Genomic DNA, 15408 nt, shown 5'->3' on the forward strand with positions numbered 1-15408 from the left:
ACCATTCGGAATTCAGAGTGAACGTAGGTTCGAATCTCTGTGAAAGACCAAAATGGAGAAAAAGGTTTTTCTAATGGCGGTCGCCCCTCGGCGGGCAATGACAAACCTCCAAGTGTATTTCTGCCATGAAAAAGCTCTTCATAAAAAAATATCTGCAGTTCGGAGTCGGCGTGAAACTGTTGGTCCCTCCATTTGTGGAAGAACATCAAGACACACGCCACAAATAGGAGGAGGAGCTCGGCCAAACACTCGAAAAGGGTGTAAGCGCCAATTATATATATATATATTTTATGTTTTATTACTATTCAAGCAAATATTGTCTAATAAAAATGGTGGTGGTTATATTTTAGGGGGTCATTTCAAAATATTTGTATTTTATTTTGACGAAGTGATCTGCCAGTAGGGAAATAAGTCTTATAAGATTTAGTTCTAAAAACTCTTCAGCTGCGAATGACATGCAAACGTTCGCTTTATGGAGGAGGTGAAGAAGGGTGAGCTGTTTTTTTTTTACGTTGGGAATACTTGAAGATTCCACACAACTACAAATGTCCAGACTCAGTGAAATTCATTTATTAACTTATGAGATATCAACGGATAGCCAATTCAATATGGAAGAAAACTTGAAATAGGGAGAAAATTTTGTTTCGAAAAGCAGATAGTATTTAAAATGAAGTTACCTATTTTGCATGCCATTGACTGACTCGCATTTTTGTCTGTGCAAATGACGCATTATTGGATACATTCACAGTGGCTTCAAGCTAAAGTTCGTATTTTTCTTTACTAAAAATATTTAACTTACAGCAAATTGTGGTTTAAGTGCGAAATTTGTTCCATTTTCCACTTGAATGGACAATAAAACATATCCAGAATTATTTTGAAATGTTTGAAAGTTAGATGCAAATTTTTTAAATTTTTTTAAATTTTATACAAAGAGTATAACTTTGAGTTACATGGTTTCTGCCGTAGTGGAATAAATATTTTTACGAAAAAACAACAAGAAAATAAAATAAAAAATAGTCAAATCTCGACAAAATTCCGTTGTGCTATTATTGTGGCCACACCTGTAAGTACAGTTGTGTGCGTATGTTCCCATTTACATTGGGGTAAAATCAGTTCAAGTGAGTTTTATTTAGCCGAACGGGTTGGTGCATGACTACTTTTCGAGAGTGCGTAGGTTCGAATCTCCGTGCATGAAACAGTAAAATGATAGAACAAGTTTTTTCAAAAAGCGGTCGCCCTTGGGCAGGCAAGGGCAAACCCCCGATTGTATTTCTGATTAAAAAAAATCTCCTCATAAAAAATATGTGCCGTTCGCAGTCGCTTTAAAACTGTAAGTCCCATAAGTCCCAGCCATAAGACCCACGCCACAAATAGGAGGAGGATATCGATTGAACACCTAACAAAAGTGTATGCGCCAATAATATATATATTTTTAATATCTTATTTATCTCCTAGTAATATCATACTAGTAAATTTATTTATAATAATAAAGCAACACGGACTATCGGCCTTAGTTTAGGTACAACTGTAGTGCGATCGAGGAAAAGTTCAACAGATTAAAAAATATAATCAAAAAATATTTTATTTTATTAAAACAACTTTATTCATAAAAAATTAGTGGCTACTAAATGCAAATGTTAGGTGATTCTATCCAGATTAGAAGCTGGCAAAATTAAAAAATTTTTTTTTTTCTAAATTTTACATGAAACTTCTTAAAATATTAAAAATTAATGTACAAATATATATGAATACTTAGGAACCAGCATTAATAGTGTACAAATCGAACATAGAATTTTTCTTGCCGACAAGTGCTACTTTGGACTAAGTAGGCAATAGAGTAGTGAAGTCTTCTCTTGACGAACAAATCTAACACTCTACAAGGTTCTCATCATGCCCGTTATAACGTATGGCGCAGATGCTTGGACGATGACAACATCCGACGAAGTGACGCTTCGGGTGTGCAAGAGAAAGATTCTGCGCAAGATTTTTGGACTTTTGCATGTTGGCAACGGCTTTAAAGCGATAGAGACATAGCGCAGTGAATAAAGATCCAGCGGCTACGTTGGCTGGGTCATGTCGTCCGAATGGATACAAACGCTCCGGCTTTGAAAGTGTTCGATTCGGTACCAGCTGGTGGTAGCAGAGGAAGAGGAAGGTCTTCTTTGTGTTAGAAAGATCAGGTGGAGAAGGTCTTGACTTTACTTGGTGTGTCCAACTGGCGTCGGTTAGTAGGAGGAGGAAACGACTGGCGCGCTTTCTTAAACTCGTCCAAAGTCGCGTAAGCGGTTATCGCGCCAATTAAGAAGTAGAAGAATGTGCAAATAAAATAGGTTACACTTTTGATTTTGTTAAACTGGAATATTTAAAAAACAAGTTAAGTGCTACGTATGTATAAACGAGGTCCTTTATTCCACTTAGCAACTATGGTAAAATACAGGGTGGCTGATGAATTTTGCTACATTAAGAAACTCAAATAACTTTTTTTTTAGTGTATGGAATTCATTTATTTTTTTCAAGTTGAAGGTCATTAAATTTTATTAAATGTAGCTTAACTATTAGTTTTAAAAATAATTGAATTTAAATGCCCCCCATGCTTGTTGACACAAGTGCGGCATCTTAGTAAAAAGTTGTTCATTGCTGCTTTGAGAGTTGCGACAGGAATAGCCGGAATTGTTGCCCGAATGGATTGATTTAGTTCATCCAAATTTGTTGGCTTTGTTTTATAAACTTCTTGTTTACATAAACCCCACAAGAAAAAGTCAGGTGCAGTAAGGTCAGGCGACCTGGGGGGCCAACGAAATTCGGAGTTTCTTGAAATCAGTTTATTGGGAAATTTTCGTCGCAACTCTGTCATAACAGTCTGGGCTATGTGAGACGTTGCCCCATCTTGTTGAAACCACACAGAGTTGAAAGGAATTCTCTTTCGGCGTCGTTCTGGATAGAAAAATTCTTTCAGCATTTTCAAATAACGGTCTCCAGTAACCGTAACGGTGTGACCATTTTCTTCAAAAAAATAAGGCCAGACAATACAGCGCGAAGAAACCGCACACCACACTGTCACGCGAAGAGGATGCAATTCCGTCTCGTGGAGTATCTGTGGGTTAGAAGTACTCCATATTCGACAATTTTGTTTGTTCACATTGCCGTTTAAATCGAAATGGGCCTCATCAGACATGAAAAGGCAGTTTAACATGTTTTGGTCTTCTTCCACCATTTGCAGGATCTTCTGGCAAAATTCCAAGCGAATCGGCAAGTCTGCTGCATTCAGTTTGTTAACCATTTGAATTTTGTAGGGAAATAAGTCTAAATCTTTGTGCATTATTGTTTGCAAAGACTGTCGGCTGACACCAAGTTGAGCAGATAAGCTTCTTGTTGAAACCCTTGGATTGCTTTATATAGCTGCAGCTACAGCAGCGATCGTTTCCTCCGTCCGAACTGGTGGGTTTCGATGATAAAGCCTTCTTGCGACTGTTCCTTGCTCAGCAAAATTATTCACCAGTCTCATTATGGTCCATCTGCTCGTGGGATCGCCGCCAAACATCCGCCTGTACTCTCTCTGTACCAAAACTACGGACTCCAGTGCGTGATAGCGGCGGACTATCCAAATTCTTGTTTGCGTGTCCCAGTTATCCATTCTAATAAATTTTAAAGATCAATCTGCAAATTAAAACAAAAATGGAACAGATAACTTAAAAAGAAAAAAAGTTATTCAATTTTTTTTTTGGTAGCGGCTTTCATCAGCCACCCTGTATATCAGCACATACGTTCTGTAAAAAAATATCGGGAATTGTTCATTTAAAAAGTGCGCGTTACACATTTTTCTTAATTTTGTTTGCTGGAATGTTGATACAACTGTCTTCTATAGTGTCGCAGAGTTTTAGCGTGATCTTATTTTTGGCATTTAATTATATCAGTCAACCGTAGGTGTGCTCTGCGATTCTCACTATAGATAAAAATATCGAACTAAGAATTTGTTTTAAATTTTGAGTTTTGAACGAGATTTCTTGTGCCAAATCGTTGAAAATGTTGCAGAAAGCCAACGGGGAGTGTGCTTTGTCAAAAACACGGGTCTACGCGTGGTAGAAGGCTTTTGCAGAGGACCGAGAAGTCGTGGACGATTTTCCCCGATTTGGTCGCCCATCAGCGTCTTCAATGGATGAAAACTTCGACAAAGTCAAGGAAATGGTGCTGGAAAACTATCATTTAACCCTCCGATGTTCGGTGCCTTATGATGCGGTAAGTGCATCATAAGGGTCTGCCCAGACCCATACAAATAATGTAAGAATTACGGTTTTAAAAATAATTTTACTTATTTATTTGAACGGATTAGTATTAATTACGAAGAGCAATTGGGTTTGCAACTATATAGTTGCATAGAATGTTCATAAAGACATATGGGACGATTACATTTGCTACAGTTATAACGAGTTTTACGTCGCTTTTTCGAAGAAGAAGCAGCACAATGGTAGCACAATGACCGTGTTGAAGCAACTTGAGCATATGATTGTTGCTGTGCTGCATCTGATGTCGATGGATAAGATTCCGGTACCTAAAAGTAGCGAAATAATTTATTTTCAATTAGTTAATATGAATACATGCATACACATATCTTTATACGCGGAGATATATATAGGTGTGTATATAATTCATACTCCCCTTGATATTGAAAAGATTCATTGCTTGTCTTATATGAGCAAACCTCCATACTAATGGGTTAGTCGCCCGTTTCATCATATGAGGGATAACTAGCTGCCGTGCCAATTCAATGATGAATGAGCGCCTCTTATCACTCTGCTTTGCCGGATTCAGCTCGTCATAGATGATGAATGTTTGTCGAGCCTTTGCACGAATAGCCAGTGAACATTTGATCCATTGTATGTACCCCCCCTTTAAATTTATTGTAGTCCAACATTTGATCTGGCTTGAATCCTTTCAGTGGATCGGTGCTTTGACGGTAATGGGCAGTGGATAACATAATTACTGGCTTTTTCGGCTTTGCCATATACGAGCACAGAGCGATATTATTATTGTGATAACAAAATAAAGTGCTTTTAACATCACGCTTCGGGTTAAGCAATTCATGCGGAATGAAGGTCTTATTTTTTCTTACGGTACCGACGAAAGCCACTCTACGATCCATCAACATTTCTGCCAAGTTGTATGTTGAAAAAAAAATTCTCAGCATAAACAGTCCTACCGCTGTCCATATAATTTTCCATCAATTTCATAATGACCCGTTCACCTTGATTCGTTTCTCGCTGGCCACCTGGTGGTTTTCCGGTATAAATTATACCTTTCAAAGAGTAGTTTGAAACAGAGTCACAAATCCACCACACTTTCATCCCATATTTTGCCGGCTTACTCGGAATATATTGGGTGAATCGAGTGCGCCCACGATATGGAAATAACTGTTCATCGACGGTTACATGACAATCCGGAGTGTATGCTTTCTCTAAATTGGCCATCAGCATGAGCCGTACATCGTCCAGGGCAGCAGATTTGCTTTGCTTCAACCTCTCAGCACGCGTACCACTGTTATCGAAACGGATGAAAGTAGTTAAGCTCTTGAACCGATTCAATGACATAGTGGCCTTATAAATTGGCATATTGTAACTGGCCCACAATTCTTTCGCTGGCTGAGAATTCGAGTGAAATACACCAGCAATAAGTAGCATCCCAAAAAAAGCATACATTTCGTCTTCGTTAGTCATTACCCAAGAACGCTGTTTATTACTGGGATGCTTTTCATTCCATAGACGAAACGCTTCAACGGCTTTTCTGTTGGTTTCCCGTACAATGATACTTACGACTTCAGGAGACAGCAATAGCTTGAAAAGAGCTTTATGACTCGGTGACGCTCCTCGTAGTGGCCCTTTACGAGTAAAAGGTGTAACATTGTGACAACGAGGCATTCCAGGTGGTGGAGGATTTGAATTCCACATCTTACCATCTTTCGACCTGTATATAAGGCCCTGGGTAATAGATGTGCTGCATGATTCCATTGTGGTTGAAGCCTGAAGGGCGATAGCTTCTCCGTACAAATCCTCAATATCATCATGGTTTTCATCCAGAACAGCCTCTAACTCGATTTCCTGTTCTATATCTGATGCTTCACCGAAGTCATCTTCATCTGGAAAATATTCATCATCTTCTACGTCGCCACTTGTTTCAAATGGATCGGACTCCTGTCCCATAATTTCTTCAATTTGTGCCTGAAGTCGCTGACGTTCTTCCGGACTCACATTTGCTGCACTTAGCTTACGAAGCAAACGCGTCATCAGATCAACTTCATCCATATTTACTTGTTCCATTTTATTTAAAAAAACACTTCCCACTAATTAAAAAACACGTGTTCACTTTAATTTTGAAATGTCAACTAAAAAATTATCTCTGCCGCTGCCTCCGCTAACAGTTTGGTTGTTTACACCTAACGGTTAACCAATTTACATGAGAAGCTTAGATGGGTCTGCACAGACCCATGTGAGCTTAATTAACGAAATTAGTTTAAAATTATTATTTTTGCAACAAATATAGCAAAACTCTTAATTTTGCTACTTCATTGTGTTTAGCACACTACATTTTAGGAAGTCATGGACTAAGAAGCCTCAGATATTAAAAATAAAAGATCTACATACATTTAAAGATCGAATGGGTCTGGCCAGACCCATATGAACATCGGAGGGTTAAGTTTGAGAGAGGTAGCTCGGGACCTAAGCGTGCCTCACGAAACAATTTGCCACATTTTATACCATCAATTGGGTACGAGACGCATGGCTGCTCGACTCTTTCCAAGAGAGTAGAATTTCTTTCAAAAAATTCGTCGGAAGAAGGTGACTGAAGACATGCTTGAGCAAGTGAAAAGTGAATTCGGCCAAACGTTTATTCAACGCATCATAACAGGTGATGAGACGTAAGTATATACGTTTGACATGCAAACTAGTCAACAGGCGGCTGAATGGCGCTATCCCCATGAGCCTAAGCCCACCCATCCTACTCGTTTTCTTTGATTATCATATTGTCGTGCACTCGGAATTTATTCCAAATTGTTCTGCCGTAAAGAGAGAATATTATTGGTGCGCGTAGGAAACGGCCCAATTTGCGGAAAGAAAACTCATGGATCTTGCCCCATGATAACGCACCGTCTCACAAGGCTCATATTCTGAACACTTTTTTGACCAAAAACTCGACAAATTTCATCGAAAACCCCCGTATTCACCTGATTTAGCCGCCTGTGACTTTTACCTTTTCCCAAAACTTAAATTGCCACTCCGCGGATGCCACTTTGAGTCAATAGAGGCCATTAAGGAGAATTCGCTCAAGGAGCTGAAGAAGATCTCTTCAACGCGTTTTATCTTACAATTACAAAATTAAAGAACAATTATTAACATTCTTTATCAACTTGCAATAGAAGAACTTCTTTCGAAACTTCTATCTGAAAATTATGTTTTTTTGAATTTCCACACACATTTACATACATGCATAAATTTTTCATTACGCATATTTTTAGAAATTAAAAATTACAAATTTAGTTAAAAACTTAACATTTTTCCAGCTTGGAATATTCGTGCAATTGAAGAACTTTTTTCGAATTATTTAACCAACCTCTGCTTAGATTCATTCATTCCCGTAAGCACGTAGCAAATTGGTGGTCTTTTCATCACTTCATTGCCCAGTAGATCGCTGCATCTCTCAAAGGGCATATTAAATGGTAAACCTAAAGCGTGCACTGCCTGCACAGCACCTAATCCTCAAGCAGCAATCACTTCTAATAAGAAGAACTCACCCCAAGAGCTCCTCCAGGCACAAGGCTCAACAGTTTCATCTAAAGATGTACCACACTGATACGAGCTAACAAACCTTATGAGCCATGCAGCCCATATAAATAAATCCGTAAAGGAGCTCAAGCAGAAACTCACTCAATCCTCGGTTCGCTCTCTCAAACGATAAACCCAAATTTTTTTTTATGATCTACACTACTATATACATACAGGTAGTATGTTCCAGAAAAAAATCATTGCTCTAAAAAAATATTCAATTTAATTTATTCAAAATTGCCACTCGACCCATATACAAAAAGTTTATATCTTGCGGGTTTGTTCCACGGAAGCAAAAATACGTGAAAATCCCAAAGAAATGGCTTTCAACGAATAACTAAAAGGCGAAGCGTCAAAACGGAAGTGTTGCCGACGATTTATTTTGCATTAAAAAGATTAATTTTTACTACAATTTAAAAGGTTTTTTTTTTACAAAACTTCTACGTATATATGTAAAGAAGCAACATGTTTTCAAATTAGATAACCGATTTACGAAGAGGGAGGGCGAAAGTTGTTTACGTACCTAGCCTCCTACAATTCAATTATGCCTGCAGCCTATTAATTTTTATCAGCATCATACCCAACTTCAAAGACATGTAATAATTTTCCGCTAATAGGAGGTGGAAGAGGTAAATTATTTCCATATTTCGCAATTGTCATTTAACCTTGGCCTTGGTTTCTCAAATTAGAATTAATTATTAAGGAATCTGGGAATAACCTAAAAACAATTTTCACCCTGCCCCTAACCTCACCGCATCAGTGCATCTGCCTAGGATTGACTTTTCTGTCTACCAGCGTATACCCCAACAGAACAGCTACAGAACTTGTGAATAGGGTAAAATCCTAATAATAATAAAGACTTAGAACTTGGAATTCCTTTACAATATAAGTGTCATATAAATATTGCTTTTAAATGCGCTCAGCGCTAATTCGTATTTTTATTACCCACTTAACATAAGCATACAAATTTGCGTCTTAGTAAATTGACTTCTGCGTAGTTAGTTTCCTCAACGAAATTTTACTATAAATTGGAGGTGCATACTGAAACACTGAAGTAAATCTAATTGGGAAGTAGAAGTTGTTTTCTCCACAAAGTTCAAGATTTTAAATTTTTGTAGAATGAAGCTGTTTTCCTTCATTCTCCTTTTGTCAATACTGCACGCCAATATTGCATTGGATTTCACAATACAGGATCTGTTGTACTCAGTAGAACAGGCGATCGAAGGCTTAGTCGAAAGTGCACCCGGACCTTTGCGACCAGACTACCTTTTCAAGTCTATAAAAAATATAGTCGAAGGGTTACCTGCTCAAATCGCAAACAGCATTGGAAATTCAATTTGTAAGTATCAATTCCATCAACTAATTTCTACTAATATTCGTACTATTTTGACTATTTCTATATTTTGCTCAAAGAGTATCTTCATTTCACTTGCATAATAACAACATTTCATTTACAGTTACATTTAAATGACAAAATTTTCTGAATTATTGATTTCAAGTTTGGATTGAATTCCAAGAGCGATGTGTTATAAAATACCTAAAAGTCCCATAGATGCAGCCTCATTTCTTAAAGTAAATTTTATAATTTCCTAATCACTCTTTTTCCTCCTGACACTCCAAGGTTCGGCGGTTATAGCCAAGGGCAAGGATCAGACTCCTGATCAATATGATCCAACACTGGGAGATATAAAATTTCAATTTCGCACACCCTGCGATAAACGAGAATATCCTGTCGCAGATCCATCAGGTTTGGCTCACGACAAAGATTTCGATCCTGAAAAGAATACAGTGATATTTGCGACTGGTTGGACTACGACTGTGAATAATGATCAGCAAGCTGCACTAGCCAAGGCGTATAATAGTCGTGGCGATACTAATTATCTGGTATTACTATGACTTACTTTTAAGTTTATTACTTCCTAATCCAATTCTTGTCCAAATGTAATTTTGCCTTCTTCGTTTTGCTCTCTTTTTCCAGGCCCTAGACATGGGTAACTACGTAAATACGCTATATTTCTGGTCATCAGAGAATACCGACAAAATAGGCGAATATCTTGCCGTAGGCATAGAACGTTTGGAGTCTATTATAGATATTGGAAAACTACATATAATGGGTCACAGTTTGGGTGCACAAATAATGGGTTCTGCTGCTCGTCACTATCGTCATTTTACTGGGAAAACGTTGCCCTATGTGACTGGTCTTGATCCAGCTTTTGCCTGTTTCAATGAGGGCGAGGAACTCACAGTCATATCTGCCAGCGATGCTGACTTTGTTGATATCATTCACACGGATCCTGGTTCGTTTGGTCAATTCGCCGCCTACGGAGATGTGGACTTCTATGTTGGGGGTAAATTTCCTATACAAGACGCCTGCAATGATCCCACTTGCTCACATAACATCGCTGTTTCTTACTACGCTGAGTCGGTTTATCGAAATAATGAAGATGATTTTCTGGCAAAGCGCTGCAACTCCCTGAATAGTTTGCAGGAGGGAAAATGTGTTGGCAGTGAATATCCCATGGGATATGCTGTGCCCCATAAGTTAAGAGGCAGATATGTTCTAGAAGTGAATGCAGAGAAGCCCTATGGCAAAAATGCAACTGATGACTACACTGATCCTGATTCCTCAACTCTTGGCAGTTGTCGATTATTTAGGAAGTAGACCTATGAACGTTTTTAAAGTGCATATCAGTTAACATTTACTTATATTTTATTTTTAATTTTATTACGCGGCCGCCGTAGCTGAATGGGTTGGTGTGTGAATACCATTCGGAGTTTAGAGAGATCGTAGATTCGAATCTCTGTGAAAAACCAAAATGAAGAAAAAGTTTTTTCTAATGGCGGTCGCCTCTCGGCAGGCAATGGCAAACCATGAAAAAGCTCCTCATAAAAAAATATCTGCAGTTCGGAGTCGGCTTGAAACTGTAGGTCCCTCCATTTGTGGAAGAACATCAAGACACACGCCGCAAATAGGAGGAGGAGCTCGGCCAAACACTCGAAAAGGGTGTAAGCGCCAATTATATATATATATATTTTATGTTTTATTACTGTGCAAGCAAATATTGTTTAATAAAAATGGTGGTGGTTATATTTTAAAGGGTCATTTCAAAATATTTGTATTTTATTCTGGCGAAGAGATCTGCCAGTAGAGAAATGAGTTTTATTGTATTTAGTTTTAAACAAAATCTTCAGCTGCGAATGGCATTCAAACATTCGATGTGTGAGGGAATTGAAGAAGGGTGAGCTGCTTTTTTTTACGTTGGGAATACTTGAAGATTCCATACAACTGCAAATGTCAAGGCTCAGTGAAATGCATTTATTAACTTATGAGATATCAACGAATAGCCAACTCAATATGGAAGAAAACTTGAAATAGGGAGAAAATTTTGTATCGAAAAGCAGATAGTATTTAAAATGAAGTTGCCTATTTTGCATGCCATTGACTGACTCGTATTTTTGTCTGTGCGAATGGCGCATTATTGGATAAATTCACATTAGCTTCAAGCTAAAATTGGTAGTTTTCCTTAATGAAAATATTTAACTCACAGCAAATTGTGGTATAAACAAGAACTTTGTGCCATTTTCCACTTACTCAAAGTTATGCCAAAATTACATGGACAATAAAGCACACCCAGAATTATTTGAAAAAGGTTGAAATTTTCATGCAAATTTAATAAAGTTTTTTTAAATTTTATACAAAGGGTATAACTTTGAGTTGCATGGTTTTTGTCGTAGTGGAATAAATATTTTTACGAAAAACAACAAGAAAATAAAATAAAAAATAGTCAAATCTCGACAAAATGCCGTTGTGCTATTATTGTGGCCACACCTGTAAGTACAGTTCTATGCGTATTTTCCCTTTTACATTGGCGTAAAATCAGTTCAAGTGAAGAGAAAATAAATCTGCATATAAGCGAAGTAAACTGACAAGTAAATTAAATTTAGTCTAAACAAATATGCCTTTTAGCGTCTTGCGGCTCTTCCTTTCTCAGCAATTCCACAATAAGGCCAAGTGTTTAATCAGCCTGATTTTGTAGTAACTTTGGCTGACCATAAATTCCCAATGCATAGAGTCACTACATACTTTCAGTAGACAGGACATTTTCTTAACAACCAGGGATCGTAAGGGGCTTTGTTTTATTGGCTTACATGCAGCTAGACCTGAAGATGCTGCCAGAACTTGAGGGAGCAGAATAGACAAAATCGCCTGTGCTTTGCTTAGGTTTAGAGTTTAAGGATTTCTTCTAGGAACTTAATGATCTTAGCCCCATGAGTGTCAGAAATCTAACAACTTGCATGAAACTGTGAGGTTCACTGTGGGATCACAAATTTCCAACAACCCAAGTATGTCTTACTAAACACTATCACCTAATCTAATCAGGAGTTTTAAGAATATTATCCACTTTTCATTGCCTATGTAAAATCGGTAGTGCTGCATGCTCAGAAAGGTCAGAAAGGGCAATGACATCACGGAAACTGCTTGTAACTCCTTTGTAGAACTTATCACATAATAGTCGATTTTTTTCCTTTTTTTCTATCGCGACAACTAACAAGTACACCACTCAGACACACTTAAGTCCATTGTACTGCACTCGGTATCCCTTTTAATTTTCTTTCAATCTACCCGACCTCCGAAGACACCCGAGTAGATTTTGTGGTGCCAAGGAGCCAAGCTGGTCGCTTCTTAACAAAGCAGTGCTAAAGACCTCAAGCCTGATTCGAGCAAAGGCTGGGCAGATGCACAGAAAGTAGTCCGCCGTCTGAGCCTCATCTTCACAAGCTGGGCAGAGTTCACTGTCTGAGATGCCTACATTTTCCATGTGCTTCGCCCACAGAAAGTGACCCGTCATCAGTCCAACCAGCTGTCTGCAGTCACTTCTGTTTAATGACAGAAGGATTTGCGACAGTCGGCCGGACATGACAGGTACCATCAGTGTAGCCCATCTGCAACCTCTCTTAGCCTACCAAGCTTGTGGGTTGTAGTAACCCATTTGCTAACCGTGGCTTTGATGGCTGCAGAAGGGAGTGGCAGAACGGGTTCCAGGCCAAAGAAGTTGGCCTCTGAGCCCATGTTAGCATCAAGATAATTATGTCTACCGGTAGAGTTCAGCCTATATTTACAGGACTCGACTACCCTTGAAGTGGTTGGAAGGATGTCTAAGGCCATGTGTATAGCTTGGCTGTCGCTACAGATACATATGTATATATCTGCTTCTCTATTTGTTTTCCACAACAAACTTCATCGCTTCTTGAACTGCATACACCTCCGGTTGAAACACAGATGCATGCATTCTAAGAGCAAAGTGCAGTTTTGTCCCGCTGGATTCCACGTAGACCATAGAACCGGAGCCATGCTCGGTCCTGGAGCCATCCATGAAAATGCAAAAACAGTGTTTGCCGGGCTCATTTTCAGAGTTTGACTACAAATGGGCGTCGGGCAGCACTATACTGTATCTCTTTTCAAATACGACTCTTGATGGCATGGAGTCAAGGGGCAAAAGGGGCATGGAGAGAATCGTTGGATCGAAATCCATGCCTTCTCTGTTGTCCAATGCCGGACAGGCGTCGTATCAGTTCCCATTGTGTTTCAATCTGCAGATGGCCTTGAAGGTCTCTCCTTGGATGAAAGCATCAACTGGTGGTAGACCAACCAGAGCATCTTATGGCGGACCTGAAGTAGTCGGAAAAGTTCCGGTGCAACAGATGGCCCGAGTGCGTTGTAGTCTCGATAAGGTCCTCCCAACTCACACGAGAGAGAGAGAGAGTCTACTCATCCAGATTACTGATGCATAGGTGATAATAGGTCTTATCATAGCTGTGTAGATTCATAGGACCTTGCTAGAAGAAAGATCCCACATTTTCCCAAAAACACCTTTGCACTGCCACAAAGCTGTCAGTGCTTTGGATGTCTTTGTTTCAACGTGTGACTTCCAAAGAAGTTTACTATCGAGGATTACTCCAAGAAATTGGATTTCTTTGGATACCTGGATTGTGACTCATTTAAGCTTAGGCAGAACGAGTCCATCAAGCTTCCTCCTTCTGTTAAAGAGGGCTGTATCAGTTTTGTTGGGGTTTGCCAATAGCCTATTAGCACAGCACCAAGTGTCAATCATATACAGAGTTTTCTGCACTTTTCTATAGGTGTTCGTTAGGCAAGAGCCCGTTAACAAACATGCAAAGTCGTCCGCATAAGCTAGTGCGTAGACTCCAGGATCATTTAAAGTGAGGAGTAGAGGATCGATCACCATGCACCAGAACAATGGAGACAGCACACCACCTTGGGGGCAGCCTCTATTAACCCCGGATGCGCCAGCCGGAATCAAAGTCGATTACTTGAAGGACAAGAGTGAGGCTTGGCAAACTATTCAGCTGAAATTCAAGATAGTCCATGTCTTTCTTTCAGTGCCACTTTTGTCGTGCTGATCGGAAAAAGTCGGCTATCACGGCCATGTAGTGCTTACTCTAGACCGAAAGCACTCAAAAATAAGTTGCATCAGCAGAAAGCATTTCATTTCATTCTGTGGAAGAAAAAACCAATTTGTATTAGAACACTTCTTACATACAATTGGGTGCTCGTTTCCGCATGCTGGTTGGCTCGTTTGGAATGCGCATATGAAGTATGAATCTTGCATGAAATTAGTGTGACGGTGCACGGTGCATACGCAACTATATTTGTCCCTGATGGCACATGGTCTAGCTGATCTGCATTTTCATTCATATGAAGACATCAAAAAATGGGTTGATCCGTGGATAGCTTCAAAAGATCAACAGTTTTACCGCGACGGTATACGAGATCTACCAGGAAGATGGAAAAAAGTATATATTAGCTAGCTATGGACAATATATTCAATGAGTCACTGGTAACCATTTTTTCAGAATAAAGTTGTATTTTTATTAAAAAAAAAAAAACAAAAAACAGCGGGAACTTGACTGCGCACCTAATATAATATTTCAATTCGAATATCCTGAAAATGATTAAGTTTTGCACAGCTTACCATATAACCACTTTAATCAGAAATGACATAAATAAGAATAACTTTAAGCATCTGTGACGACTTTCCTGCTAACCCTGTATAGCTAAGCCTTTGATATCACCGCCCGAAAAGCAACATTCCAATTTACTGCAGGGTTTCTAAGACTACACGCACTTGCATACGCTTGTCGCGGATTATGCTTTTCAAACTGGCTTTGCATCGTCTTACCACAAGTTCGCGGAATTTATGAAGGCGCATAGCAAACACAAACTCAAGTATTACAGTGTAAACGCAAAGTGTGGTGAATCTTCTGCTTTCGCTAGAGAATTTCAAAAAATCGCGACGTAGTTAATAAGGAGTATTTTAAGTTGTTGCTGACAAGACTTAGGAGACAAGTACTTTAATGAATAAATTCTATATGAAAGTACGAGAGAAGTGCAAAATGTGATTGAAGAAAAAGCACTGCAGAAAACTTCGCTAGTTCTCATACGGGTCTGGTTTGCTTCCACTGAATTTAGAACCATGACTAGTTTTTTAATTTTTAAACTTTTTTAACTACAGGGCTTTCCAATAAGAGGAGTTATGATCAATGGTTCAATCGTTGCTTGTGTGGCCCGTAG

At 38.9% G+C, this 15408-nt stretch overlaps 1 protein-coding gene across 1 annotated transcript; it reads left to right on the top strand.

The window, feature by feature from the left end:
* Window positions 1-8861: 8861 nt before the first annotated feature.
* LOC129237451 (vitellogenin-1-like) lies at window positions 8862-10679 on the top strand. The gene is made up of 3 exons (XM_054872217.1): window positions 8862-9153; window positions 9436-9698; window positions 9793-10679. The coding sequence occupies exons 1-3, from the start codon at window positions 8934-8936 to the stop codon at window positions 10474-10476; spliced, it is 1167 nt and encodes a 388-aa protein (XP_054728192.1). The 5' UTR covers window positions 8862-8933; the 3' UTR covers window positions 10477-10679.
* Window positions 10680-15408: the final 4729 nt, after the last annotated feature.

The sequence above is a fragment of the Anastrepha obliqua genome, chromosome 2, assembly GCF_027943255.1.
Source record: "Anastrepha obliqua isolate idAnaObli1 chromosome 2, idAnaObli1_1.0, whole genome shotgun sequence".
Lineage (NCBI taxonomy): Eukaryota > Metazoa > Arthropoda > Insecta > Diptera > Tephritidae > Anastrepha > Anastrepha obliqua.